At 38.8% G+C, this 14,409-nt stretch overlaps 1 protein-coding gene across 4 annotated transcripts in view; it reads left to right on the forward strand.

Annotated features, from left to right (window-relative positions):
• The window catches only part of ZCCHC7 (zinc finger CCHC-type containing 7), a 248,274-nt gene extending 235,503 nt beyond the window's left edge, over nucleotides 1-12,771 (forward strand). For all 4 annotated transcript variants that reach the window (XM_047767945.1, XM_047767944.1, XM_047767947.1 and 1 more), the window contains 3 exons: nucleotides 2,896-2,991; nucleotides 9,195-9,312; nucleotides 11,227-12,771. In XM_047767945.1, coding sequence (XP_047623901.1) covers nucleotides 2,896-2,991; nucleotides 9,195-9,312; nucleotides 11,227-11,663 — 651 coding nt within the window. In that variant the 3' untranslated portion in view covers nucleotides 11,664-12,771. The remainder of the gene's footprint in view (nucleotides 1-2,895; nucleotides 2,992-9,194; nucleotides 9,313-11,226) is intronic.
• The last annotated feature ends 1,638 nt before the right edge of the window (nucleotides 12,772-14,409 follow it).

Here is a 14,409-nt window from a genome sequence, read left to right on the forward strand (position 1 = left end):
TTTATACTAACATAAATAGGGAAACTTTTAAACATAGATAAGTTTTTCAGAGAGCATTTATTGTTTGGGGGAGGGGGGCAAATTGAATTTTTTTCTGTCATCAGTTGTAGTCTCTGCTAATAGTCACTAACTTGTTACTGAGCACCTTCCATGAACTTCACAGCAGCTGCCATGCCACATAAAGTCACTCTTCACCCTGATTCATAATCTGGTCCCACTTCACCTCCAAAGCCTTCTTTTCTCTCATTCTTCCTTCACCTACTCTCCTTTCAAGTTACAGATATTTTCCATATACTCAAATATGCCTAGCTTAGGCTCACCTCAGGACTTTGCACTACCTTTCCCCATACCTTATTCTTAGAATGCTATTTTCCCAGTCAGCACATACTTGGTTTTTTCTTGTTATAAGAAATGACCTTCCCACTGAGTTTCCCCCAGACTCAATCTGAGTCACCACCAATGATTTTCATTCACATACTTTAATTGCCTACCTACCATTTAACTGGTACTGTTTGTGTGTATGTTCATATGTGTGTGTGTTGGGTTTTGTTTATCCATCTTCCACCCTAGAAATGTGAGCAGTGATTTTTGTCTTGCACACTTCTCAATTACCTAATCTTACAACACTATCTGACATGTGTTAGGCACTCAATAATTATTTTTTGATAGCTTAATGAAAGAATACATGCATATGCTCATGCCATATGCCTAACACTTGTAAAGTCACTGATGGAGGCATCCTTGGACTTGTATTTTGCTCTACTTGTCCTCTTCCTTTCTCCCATATATCACATAGTTTCTTTAAAAAATCAGCTATGTCTGTTCTTCAGCATCTTTCTGTTTGTAGCGAACTCCTTACAGTCTGGTTTGTGCCTGTGCCTCTTAAATGAAACTGCTCACAACAGTTTCCAGTTGTCAACAACTTCCTGGTTGCTAATTCTGGTGCTTTTTGTAGTCTTCATTGAATTTGATCCATCAATAGCTTTTGACAACTTCTTCCTTGAAACACTATCTGTTCTACATTCATTTTCATAATACCATCTCTTATGAAGAAGATGATCTTCCTAACCTAGAGATTATTTTTCTTATATCAAAAAAAAAAAAAAAGTCCACAAACCACCTATATTTACATTAACAGCAAAATTAGTTGGTAGGCCAATTTGTTGGCATTCTTTGTTATAAGATCCCAATAAAGAACATAAGAAATAAAGTTATTAAGTTTATTCCCATCCTTCCAATCTCCACAAAATATTGGTGGGGGGCAGGGGTAGTTTCTTCTCCTCCTGTTTAAAGCTCCTGCCTCCTCAGGGGTTTCGCTCTATCCAACAGTTTTCCAATACTGTTGAAAAAGTATTTTCAACTTTTCCATGTCTACTAGCTTCCTCCCATGTCCAGGTCTCTCCCATTCTAATGATAAACTCTACCACATCCTCCCCGTAAGTACTGACTAATCTTATTTTGCCCCTTCTTACTCATGTTTCTCAAAATAATATATACCTACTATGTGCTTTTCTTCATCTTCCTTTGATTTATTTTAAAACATTTCTTATGAAATGTAACATACATACTGAAAAGTGCATAAAACATGTGTACAATTCAATAAATTATATAACACACACTCAATTTATATGACACCACTTTGTTCAAGAAATAGAAAACTGCAGCTACCCTGAAACCCTCTGTGGGCTCTTCTCTCCGCACAGGAAATAATCACCATCTTGGCTTTTGTGGGTAATCATTTCCGTGCTCTTTTTTTTTTTTTTTAGTTTTACCACCTTTGAATGCATCTCTTCACTCTTCAACCTATTGCCTTTTATCTTTCTACCTTCCTACTGATTCCAAAATTCTCACAATAAAGTTATCCATGAACAGTTGCTAAATCTAGCAGATGTTTCTCAGTTCTTGGCTCAGTAGGCCTCTCTGCTATATTTGACATTGCCGATCAGGTCATCTGTCTTGAAACTAAGGTCTATGACTATATTCTCTGTGCCTCTGCATCCTTTGACCAGACCTTCTCTGTCTCTTTCCAAGGCTCCTCTGCCTGCTCTTTACGTGTTGTTGCACCCAGGAGTCCATCTTTAGCTTGCTGCTGCTCACCTGGCTATGCCAATTCTGTCCACTCTGGACATTTTAGCCTCTACCTCTATGCAGCTGACTTTCAGATCTAATCTTCAGCTCAGACATGTTTTCTAAGCTCTTTCTTACATGGATAACTGCCTGGTGGACAACTCCACCTAGATGCTCAAGTTCCAAGATGGACTTCATCATCTTTCCCTCTAAATTGACTCTTCCTTCTTTTCCTACCTTCTCTGAATCCGTTGTTAACACTCCTACTCACCAGTTCACCCAGTTTGGAAACCTGGAATGCATCCTAATTTCTCCTTATCCTCTACCTAAAATTCTCCATTTGATTTACACCTGAGTCTTTTAGAGTAAGTTTAAATTTTATATTTCAGGAAAGGCTTTCCCTATGTTTCTCACCCCATCCAATGATGGGTCCCCCTTGCCACTCTATTAATACCTTGTACCTCCTTCTATCCCCATATGCTTACATTGTTTGTCACTGTCTATCTACATGTCTCTCATGTTCCACTAGGCTTTTATTTTTCTTTATCTGAGATGCCTAATACCTAACACAGTATTGGGCACAATGCTGAATGGAATGAGGAGCGAGGAAGGGGAAGAAAGTACACATCGATGTTAAGAATAAAAGAATTGTTATCTTGTTACCGTAATACATAGAACCATCTGAATATGGGGTCCAAACTGTAGGAAGCAGTATTTCCTAGAAATCTCTCACCTAAAAGAAGTTCTTTTGGAAAGAATGAAGTTTTGATTTTATTTTTAATTTTTCTTCTGACATCTACTAAATCTTCACAAATATTCATGTTGCAGACCAAACCTGGACCACCCAAAAAGCCAAAGACCCCTTCTGGACAATCAACCTTAGTGTATTGCTACAACTGTGGGCAAGAAGGCCATTATGGACACGTAAGTTTAAGTGGTATTTGGGCATAAAGCCTTCTTTTGTGTAGGAGTGATTGCTGAAAATGAACTCGGAAAGAATAACTCAGAATGCTTATTTTTTTATAAACTAATATCTTTTTATTTATTTATTTATTTATTTTGTCTTTTTAGGGCTGCATCTGTGGCATATGGAAGTTCCCAGGCTAGGGGTCAAATCAGAGCTACAGCTGCCAGCCTACACCACAGCCACATCAACTGGGGGATCCAAGCCACATCTGCGACTTACACCACAGCTCACGGCAATGCCAGATCCTTAAGCCACTGAGCGAGGCCAGGGATCAAACCCAAGTTCTTGTGGATACTAGTCAGGTTCATTACTGCCAAACCACGACAGGAACTCCTATAAACTAACATCTTAAAGTAAGATTTACTATATTTTCAAATGGTTTACTTCTCTCATCCCTATCAGAGTAACAGATCTGTCAGAGCACATTCCTCTTAATTGTTTTAATTATACATGAACAGGTTAGGCTAAAACAAATACAGCTCAAAAAAATCAGTTAGACAAATAATGGTAGTCAGTAGATGATTACAGTTCTCATGAGTTCTTAGGATTACTAATACTTTGATCCAGACAAATTGTAGTTTTAGAGTATCTGCGTTAATTCTCCAGTATCTCTGCTGTTCAGGTCAGTCTTTACCACTCACATGGAAACCTTGGCACTCGCTAGTGGGCACACAGGAGCTGCATCATCAGCTAGCCTGTGTACCCTACAAATGCCCCAGTTCCCTATCCAGCCTGCATGCTTCCTCACTCTAACGGAAAGGGCCAGACTTGGTGTATTCTAGATGCTGAGGGGTCAAAGCAGAAACTTATTGCAGTGAACTGGGAGTGAATCTCCTAGCCAGTTATCTCATTAAGTATGAAATAGCAGCAGCTTATCCCAGAGACGGGATGCACTAAGAACAGACTCAGAGCCCATACATTCTGGCAATCTCGAGGCAGAGGAGGAAAGACAATGGCACAAGAAGTGGAAAAACTGTATGGAGAAATACATTCCCAGTTTCTGGATAGGGTTCCAACAGCCTAAAAACCAAAATAAACTAACATCAGATCTGATGACAGGAGGCAGAAAGCATACAGGGGTAGAAGGTCCTCAAAATGGATAGAGATGTGAGCAGTAGGTTGGAGTAGTATTGCAGGTCACATCTTGAATTCTGATCGTAGCACTTCTTCAATGCAGACCTTGGGGTTAGAGCTCAACAATATGGGGAGAGACGAAGAAGTTTGGAGAAGAAAAAGTGCTGGACAGAGTCCATCAACGAGTGGAGTTTTTCTTCCACATTGGGGCGTCAGAACCGTCCCATGAAGGGGTAGAATATGAAAGCTGGGGTGGAATTCTTTTTGGCCAAAATGTAGCATATGGAGTTCCTGGGCCAGGGATCAGATCTGAGCCGCAGTTGCAGCCTACACCACAGCTGAGGCAACACCAGATCCTTAACCCACTGTACCGGGCCAGGGTTAAAACCTGGGTTCCAGTGCTCTGGAGACGCCACCAATTCCATTGCACCACAGCAGGAGTTCCTAGGGTGGAATTCTGATGCTCCATTCTAATTTTTCCTCTACTGCTAACTTATCTTTGTAACTTAAAACAACCCACCTTTTCTCTCTGGTCTCCAGTTTCTATATCTCCAAAGCAAAGAAGTTGTTCAAGGAGATCTCTCAGCAATGATTTGGTATTTCCAGTATGATTGGATCCATAGTCTGAGAATACAGATGGAGGAACCCTGCAGTGTAATTATTTTATTTCTGTAGAACTCACTGAAAACCTAGTTAGAGAATACTCTTCATTCATGTATTTATTTATTTATTTATTTTGCGTAATTATCATCTCTAGAGCTTTTACTGCTCTGTGCATTCCTCCTTGTTGCCAAAATCCACATGTTGCCAACACTGTGTAGCAAACATATTCATATAAGCAATCCACTGCTACACAAATCACATAGATGTACAATTTATGCTTGCTCACCTCTTTAAAGCAAAGGGTTATAATTTTGGCATTTATGTTTGTTCAATTAAGGAAAAACAATTATAGTTGGACACATACTGCTTACTAGCCACTCCTGTTAATATAGATAGGAAATATTTAAAAGCATTTGGAATTTATCCCTGAAATCTAGATTTAGATAATTTTTAATTTACAATAAAGCAAATTTGGCAGTCTCATCACCGCCATAGATGAAGAACTCTAGATTATCCACACTAATGAAGAAGATCAGTGGTGTGGCTAATCCAGAATAGTAGATAAATTATATAGCCAACTATCAATTGTCTGTGCTAATGGAGGGGACCAGCGATGTGGATAATCAAAATATAATTTACATTTAGCTTTGGAAAACATTTATATACTGTATGGCTCTGTACAGCCACCTCAGTCTAGACTGTACAGAATCCAAATAGGCTGTGCAGGTGGTTACAGATAGCTGACAAGCTCTCCCCTTCAGTTTCAGAAATTCAGCTCTATACATGTTAATAAATGGCTTCTTCATGTGAAAGATGTTCTGAGGTGAATTGTGGCATAGCTCTTCCCTAATTTCACTCACTCTGTAGTTGAGGTCATGAGCAGCTCCATTTGAGGCAGACTGCAATAGGCAACAGTGGTCAGTGTATAAAGAGATTCCTGCAGGGTGACAGGAGTGCTGGGAATATTCAAGAGCTATAGTACCTTTTTGTAACTGTAATTTGCACTTAATGCTTTATAGGTAGAATCCATCTTAACGCATTCAGGCAGCTATCAACAAACTACCATAGACTGAGTGGCTTATAAACACCAGGAATTATTTCTCACAATTCTAGAAGCTGGGAAGCCCAAAATCATGGTGCTGCCCAAATCTGTGTCTGGTGAGGGTCTGTTTCCTCATAGATGGCGATTTTTTGCTGTGTCCTCATGTAGTGGAAGGAGATAGCTTCGTGAGGTCTCTTTTATAACAGTTCCACTCTCGTGATCTAATCACCTCCCAAACGGTCCACCTCCTAATACCATCATCTTAGGGTTCAGATTTCAGGCTGTAGCAAAATCTTAATTCCACATCTTTCATGGGTATCCTTTTTTCTGGAAACTTGGAGCCACCATGGATAGTGGTTTGTAAAAGCAATTCCTTATGGTAGCGGCCGGGTCTGCCTTATAATTTTCAATATGCAAAAAGTCCAGAAAGATTAAGAAAGTCAACAACAGGGTAAATCTAAAGATAGTTGAAAGAAGGAAATGACAAAGATAAGAACCAAAATTACTGAAATAGAAAGTATGATTAATCATGTTTTCACCATCAAAATCAAAAGTTGGTTCTTTGAAAACATTTTCTTTTCAAAAGAAAAGAGACAGAGTTCTAGAAAAACTACTCAAAAGGAAAAGAGACAGATAAAAATAAGTGAAAAGTGTAAATAGATTAAAGTACAGAATACTTTTTTCATTATAAGAGAATACTGTATAAAATTCATAAAGTTCAGTGTTAAATTTGAAAATGCAGGAGTTCCTGTCATGGCTCAGTGGTTAACGAATCCGACTAGGAACCATGAGGTTGCGGGTTCTATCACTGGCCTTGCTCAGTGGGTTAAGGATCCGGCATTGCTGTGAGTTGTGGTGTAGGTTGCAGACGAGGCTTGGATCTGGCATTGCTGCGGCTCTCGTGTAGGCCGGTGGCTACAGCTCCAATTAGATCCCTAGCCTGGGAACCTCCACATGCTGCGGATGTGGCACTAGAAAAAAAGACAGAAAGATAAAAAAGAAAAAGACCAAAAAAAAAATGAAAAATGAAAAGGCAGGTAAATAATTCTTTGGAAAAATACAAATTAATCAAAATGATTGAAGAACAAACCTACATGAACCAATACCAGTAAAGAGACTGAATTAGTCATCAAAATTCTCCCCACCAAAATACATCAAACCCAGGTAGTTAAGTAGTCAGGTTTTATCAAACCTTCATTCAGGTAGATAATCCAGAAGAATATCGCTCAGCTTATTCTGCTTTTATAATATGAAGCCATTTCAAGATATTTACAGAATGGTATCATTTTTATGAAATCTGAATGCTTCAAACTTACTCTGTTGCTTGTTGGAATATTCATTAGTAGTAAGAGTATTAAAACACATAAGAATGGCAGGCACCAACTTTAAGACCATGGCAGTTTCTGGAAAGAGAAGGAGATGAATGAAAAGTGGGAAGGAGAGTTATACAAAGCATCTCAATTATATCATTAATGCTTGGGGGAAACTGAAGTAAATTAAGGGTACGTGTTATAATATGATAAAGCTAAATGGTAGGTACAAATTTCTGTTACTGTATTTTCTGTACTTAAGTGTATTCTTAGAATGATCCCTAGTTTTTTAAATCTACAAGTTATGTTTCTAAGTGTATGGCTACCAGCATGGTCAGATATCTCAGAATTACAAGTTGATTACATAATGATAAGTCAGCTAAATTCTATTTCACATACTTTTTTCCTGAGAGGTATAGATTTCCCCTGCTATCTGAAAGGAATATTCCTATGAAACCTTTCCTAAGCCAAAGTAGCCATAAAACAACGAAGCAGTTACTTTAGGACACATCTTTCTAAAGGGTGCACAAAATAAATGGAGATAAAACACAGTTCAAAGCAATGGCCACGTCTTGCTGAGATCTGAGTGTAGTTCCTAGGGAAAGTGCTTGGTGGCGCCACTGTTGTTGCTCCATGGTGTTCACTGCCTCTGTGATGGTTGCTGCAAAGAAAACAACTAAACACTATTTTCATCTTTTTAAATTTTTATTTATTTTATTTTTATAGCTGCATCTGTAGCATGTGAAAGTCCCCAGGCTAGGCTACGCCACAGCAACACCAGATCCAAGCCATATCTGTGATCTACACCGCAGCTTGTGCCAATGCAGGGTCCTTCACCTACTGAGCGAGGCCAGAGATCAAACCCACATCCTCATAGAGACATTGTCATGTCCTTAACCCACTAAGCCTCAATGGGAACTCCACACTTTTTTTTTAAAGGTGAAAATTCTCTCAATATTTCTTTCTGTCACTGAAAACAGGTGCTAATATAGGTCTTTCATAAAAGTGGAGCAGTATAAAGCACACTTTTGAAAAGCAAAGAGATACCTGTGTTTTAATTTTTCTTCAATAGCTAGCTAAGAAGTATTGAAGTATTGAACGCTTATAATAAATTTTAGGCCAGATGGCAGAAGACAGAAGTGCGAAAGTTCCAAAGGGAAGTTTCTTTCAAATTAAAGACATTATTTGAGGAGGTCCTGCCAGGGTGCAATGGGTTAGGAATCCGACCGTGGTGGCTTGGGTCACTGCAGAGGTGCGAGTTTGATCCCCAGCCCAGAAACTTCCATGTGCAGCAGATGCAGCCTTTTAAAAAAAATAAAATAAAAAAGTAAAAATAAAAAAGGCATTTGATTTCAGACAAACTGAATGGATATGTGTTACAGATCAGCATAATGAAAGCCTGCTACAGGGGGCATAGCTAAGGCCACAGATGTGGATTTGGGAACTAGCAGCCACAGGAAGGCCAGAGTTCTGAAAGTGAGGAGCTGTCCTGGTGTGAATGAAAAGAGTGATCTCTTCTTGAGTAGGGGAGCAAAGAAAAGAGAGGTTTCCTTGAAAATTACCTAGGAGCACTTTCAAGCTGGGCACAGCCTGCCACCACCCTGCTTTCCGCCGTAAGAATCCCTGCGCTTGAGTGACTGAATTAAAATAAGCTTGCAAAAACCACTTGTGTGGAGGAAAAAGAGGAAAGGGCTAAGAACTTATGCCTCACATTTAGAGTATAAATATGAAGGGAGAAGAAAAGGAGGCTTACTTGGTGGACAGCTGTTAGAAGAGACAGACGAGCCAAGGGGAAATACAACATAATTCCAAATAAAATAAACCCCCTAACAAAGGAACAGGATGTTGCTATAGGAGAGGTTGGCAAGGAGAATTAAAAAAAGATAAGAATTTCGGAGGTAAAGAAGTAAAGGAAAAAAATCCAAGCCTGAAAGAATAGCATGTAAGCATGATTGAATATCGGGCTGGCCGATCCTCCCAGTGTCCCAGCAAGACCACATCCTGCAGCCACGTGAGTGAATATGAGTGATGCGGGACTCATCTCTGATTACGGTGGGTCCATAGTCTTGCAAAAAAAGGTTATCTGACCAGTGTGACCCCGTGATGTCAGAATTTCAAATACAATTTGCAGGAATGTACAGAAAGACGAATGTTTAACCAGACCTTTCCAACGTCTCCATTCATCTACTACTATGATGACAAATATGAAATCCGGGAGAGAGATCAGAGAATAAAACGAAAAGTGAAAGGTATGTTACTCAACTTCTTGCTAGATCATCTTTGCGATAGTTCCTAAATTCCTTTTTGTGTACTGTCTTTGCCTGCTTTGTGGGTCTTTGGTTAGGACAGAAAATGTCTTTAACAATTACTGTGAAAACCAGAAGTATGTTAATCTCCACAAATCAAGCACCCACTTCAAAAATCCTGTGTTGTAATCTCTTCATAATGACAGTTTTTCTCACATAATGATCACTTTAGAAAGTGTCTAGAAAGTATTTCTATCCATGTAGGCAGGTAGCGTTTTTAAAGGCTTCTTTGAGATTTTTCTATTCAACAATTATTTTTTTCCCTTTTTATGACTCTAGTATTTTTCACACAAAGAAAAGCTTTCCCTCCTAGGTGATTCCTTATGATTCCTGGAGCATCCCCCAAAAGAAGTCTTTTTTTTTTTTTTTTTTTATCAGCCACCATTATGAGCAGAGCTCCAGGTCCACATGATTTCTTCTTTTGCCGTTGCTAACACAACAGTCTTTCTCACCAAATTATTTTATAATGTGAACCTGTTTTCTCTACTTCTTTCTTGCTGTGTACTTTAAGATGGTTTACAAAGTTACTTTTTTTTCTTTCAGAATAAAATAGTTCTATGTTTTTCAAGGTAACTCAAACAGTTGTTGACTCTATTGATAGTTTGTTGACTTTTGACCTTTTCATCATTCTCTTCCACACTCTTAAATTCAGTCCTTTCAAAGTGAAGCTACTACTTCTGGAGGAAGCAGAGGAATTATTTATCAACTCCTCCATATTTTGCATATTATATTTTATATAAAGTTTTATTGCAGTTATATAGAGATAAGTTATAGTACATGAAGATAATGTGCTATATAATTAGTCAACTAAATTTTTTAAAAGCTCACAAAGAAATGCACTAGAATGTCATCACTGGATTAAAATATAGTGGTTGCTTTCTCTTTTATTTTCTCTATATTTTTGGTATTTCCCAACCTTTCTTCAATGATTATAAATTTTTTAATCAGAAATACCATTTGTTCTCCTTGTTAACTAGTTACATTCACAACTCGGGCACAGATCCACTTTGAGGCTCACTATGATCCATTGGAATTTATATTTTATACTGAAGTCTATAAGTAATTACTTATGTTCACTCTGTATTCTAGAATTCATCTTTGTCCCGTAAAATACTACCTTGCACTCCATTCCATTTTTTTATTGGTGACTTCCTTAATCTTTCAAGAGTCTGTTGATATGTTAGTTTTTGTCCCTCACCATAACCTCATCTCCCACTTATCCCATCAGAATCACTGCCATCAGACACCGATAGTAAGGAGTGCCAAGTCCTGACAAAATCTAACACCAGATCTGGCACTTAAACCTCTCAGATACAAACATGCATGCACATGCACACACTCACTCTCCAAACCAGTGATCTCTCCTCTGGAGAAATAATCTGTCCCGGATGGCATCCACCTATAAGTACTCTGGCCAGACTTTATCTTCAGAGGATAATTGAAATGTCATATGAGACTGTCAACAGGCTGTTTTATATGTCTTGCTTCACCTTACCATCAAGGACTGTCTCTTATCACTGCAGGAACTTGAATTGGTCAGACATGACTTTTCTTCACAAAGCTAAGATGATTACTGTCCTCACTGGTCCTTGTCTCCGTTGTTTAACCGGTCAAACTGCAGTTGAACAGAATAAATATCATTGGCTTTCTGGATGTTTCCATGTTTGGAAATATGTCATTACAACCACTCAATTTTTACTGAGTGATTTTTACCTTAGTAAGGGCTCTTTAGAATGTCATGTCATTGATGCATTTAATGTCTGGCTTCCCTCTGTGTTAAGTTATTTACAGACCTATGAGAGCTCTGCGTGAACTGTCCAGCTGCTGAATATGCAAAAATACTTTTATATTTTCCAGAACTCCAGAAAAATGGGGACTTTCCAAGACAGTTCAAGAGGCCTCATATGGAAGCAGCAGATAAGAGGTCCCACCGTGGTATGAGGAAGAGCTATGCCTCATGGAGAAGCAACAGGTGGCCTCAAGAAAAGAAAGAAACCCAAAAGGAAACCATGGGCAGGAGCAGCCGAGAGCGTGAGAAGCACAAGAAGGCTGACAGGCGTCATGAAGTGGATGAGGACTTCCCCAGAGGCCCCAGAGTCCACTCTTCTTCTGGCAAAACCCAGAAACCTCACAAGCCCTTTCACCACACATCTCATTACCACAAGCCAAGAGAAGACAAGCTGCCCAAAGAGGGCAAGCGGGGCAAGCACAAGAAAAAGGAGAGCTGCTTGGAGGATGATAGCTATGATAATTTATTTTTCATTAAGCAGAGGAAAAAAAAGTCTAAGCTGTGATTCAGCTTCTGATTTGGCTTCCCAGTGTTTGTCTGGTTTTCATGTCTACAACATCCTGGCAATATTTTTTATTATCTGTGATTAAATAAAATGAGTTTTTTGGGTTTTTTTTTTAATCTCAGCTATATTTAGAGCTGCTGAGCAAAAGTCTTAGGAGATCTCAGTTGTGTGTGTCCAACAGGTTATTAGGTAAGAAAACAAAAAGATAAACTGCCTTCCCCTTTTCCAGGATGTTATTTTTATACAGTACCCTAAGGATAGGAAGAATTCATCTTTTCGTGAACTTTTTTTAATGCTTTGAAAAAAATAAAAGTTCATCAAATGTGATTCATCTGCAGTGTATGAAAATTAAATCCTTGCAGGAAGAGAAATTAATGCTAATATGAAAAATTCAGCATTTTTTTTTAACATCAAAAAGGATAACTGTAAATCTAAATCTGGCTTTCCTTGCTTCTGAAGCTGGTGTAAGGTTCTTCCTTTGGTCAGAGCATCACAGGCCACAAATGAAGCTATCAACATTAAAGCACTAAAGAGGCAGGGAGTTGAGTTTTACAGCAAAATATCAGTAAGGAAGCCATCCAGAGTGTATGTCAAGAGACAGATTTCCTGAAACAAGTGAAAAAGAGTCATCAAAAATTTTAACATAATCACAAGGAAATGGTTTTAACCATTTTTTTACAACCACGCTTGAAGACTCTCCCTCAGATATTTAAGATGAATATTTCCCCAATTAAAAAATTGTTTTGTTCTCCTGAGTTTTTTAACCACCACAGAGTTATACAGAAATTTTTGTACTTGTGAACCTTTTGTACTTATCAAAGCTTAATGTTAGACTAAGAAAATAAAGTGTCTGAAATAGAGTAAATAAATGTGTCCGTTATGTAAAAAGACAATGAGAGTTTGAGTGACAAAGGGTGTACTTGGGTTGGCAAAGTAACTAAAGTTATAAAATCTCTATAAACTGGGGTCAAATCTCTTATTGCCCAAGCACCAGCTCTATGCCAAATAAAATGAGATGGAGAAACAAGATGTTTCTCCATGTTCTTCGGTAATGTTGGAATCTTAAATTTGTGTTTTACTCTTTGTGAAATAAACAATCCACTGTGTATGTGGTAAGGTCAGCTCTCTTTTCTTTTGGAGGACAAGGGAGAATCTCTGCTCTGGAATCAGCCTTCCCATCTTTAGTCTACCACCTTCCCTGTAGCTGCCCAGCTTTCAGCCAAGTGTCCATATTTATTCTGTTGGTCCTTGGCGTCCTAACATCAGCTAGCATTGTTGTGGCCCTAAGGTAAGTGGGCAGAGTCTTTAATACCCTGCTAAAAGTGACAGCCATGAAAAACAGCTTCGGAGAGTGGTAAGCTTTGAGATAAATGGCGTGACTTCCCAGCAGGCCTGGGACAGGTTGGCTTATTATTAATGGTGTGACTGGCATTCCATCAGCTCCAAGGACCTGTGCTTTCAGGGCAGGAATAGGATTGCCATTTTTTAGGGCCTTCCATACTTAGAAAATAGTTCGGAGGAGGGAAAAAAGCTCTTTTTCTCTTTGTTTCTACACATTATCTTATTTTTCCTCCCAAGTTTTATTTTTTTATTAGACAGGCGTTTTGTTTTGGGGTGTAATTTACCCTTCAGGTCCATGCATTTACATGCAGATAGGATAGATGGCTGAGCTGCTTCATTTTGGGGCATTAGGATGGTAAAGAAGACAGAAGCACAAGAGGATCTTCTGTTCCATTTCCTCTTCATTGTCCTTGGCAGCTGGCTCTAACAAGTGTTCAGTTAATGTTAACCAGGCTACTTGCATGTTAACTTTCCATACAAGAATGGAGAACTTAAAATATTTAGAGATTTGGAATTCCCGTTTTAGCTCAGCCCTAAAGAACCCAACTAGTATCCGTGAGGATGTGGGTTTGAGCACTAGCCTCACTCAATGGAATAAGGATCTGGCATTGCTGCAAGCTGCAGCATAGGTCACAGATGCGGCTCAGCTCTGGTGTGGCTGTGGCTGTGACATAGGCCAGTAACTGCAGCTCCGATTTGACGCTTAGCCTGGGAACTTCCATATGCTACAAGGTGTAGCCCTTAAAAAAAAAAAAAAAAGAAAGAAGGAAAGAAAAGAAAGGATAAAATATTTAGAGATTTGACAATCTATTTGTCAAAAAGACTTTAAATGGGTAAATATGATTAAAAGAAAAAGGTAATGTCCCAGACCGTAAGGATTCACATAGTTGCTAAGGTTGAGAAGACTAAACATCTTTTGCCTTTGGTCCCACTTTGATTAGAAACAGCCTGAGTGGTACCTTTCCTGGGTTCTTGCTTGAGTCACATTTGGCATTCTTAGAATAGAGCACAGAGAAGCCATCTCCCATTCTCAGTGGAAAGCCTTGGCTTTCGTGGACCATGTTACTAGCAGTGCCTATTGTTTCAGAACCATGCTATTAACAGTACTTACTACAAGCCCTTTATTATTTTTATATTAGACAAGGAGTACATACTCATTTTGAGGGGAAAATATTTTTAAAAATCTGTTCACCTATTGATTAGGTTGCCACAATAATGCAACACTGAACATAGAGGTATGTATACCTCTTCAGATTAGTGTTTTTGTTTCTTTGGAGAAATTCCCAGACCTGGAGTTGGCTGGATTGTATGGTAATTCTATTAATTTTTGGAGGAACCTCCATACTCTTCCATACGTCTATACCAATTTACATTCCCACCAACTGTGCATGAGGGGGGTCTCTTT

The sequence above is a fragment of the Phacochoerus africanus genome, chromosome 2 (genome assembly GCF_016906955.1).
Source record: "Phacochoerus africanus isolate WHEZ1 chromosome 2, ROS_Pafr_v1, whole genome shotgun sequence".
Lineage (NCBI taxonomy): Eukaryota > Metazoa > Chordata > Mammalia > Artiodactyla > Suidae > Phacochoerus > Phacochoerus africanus.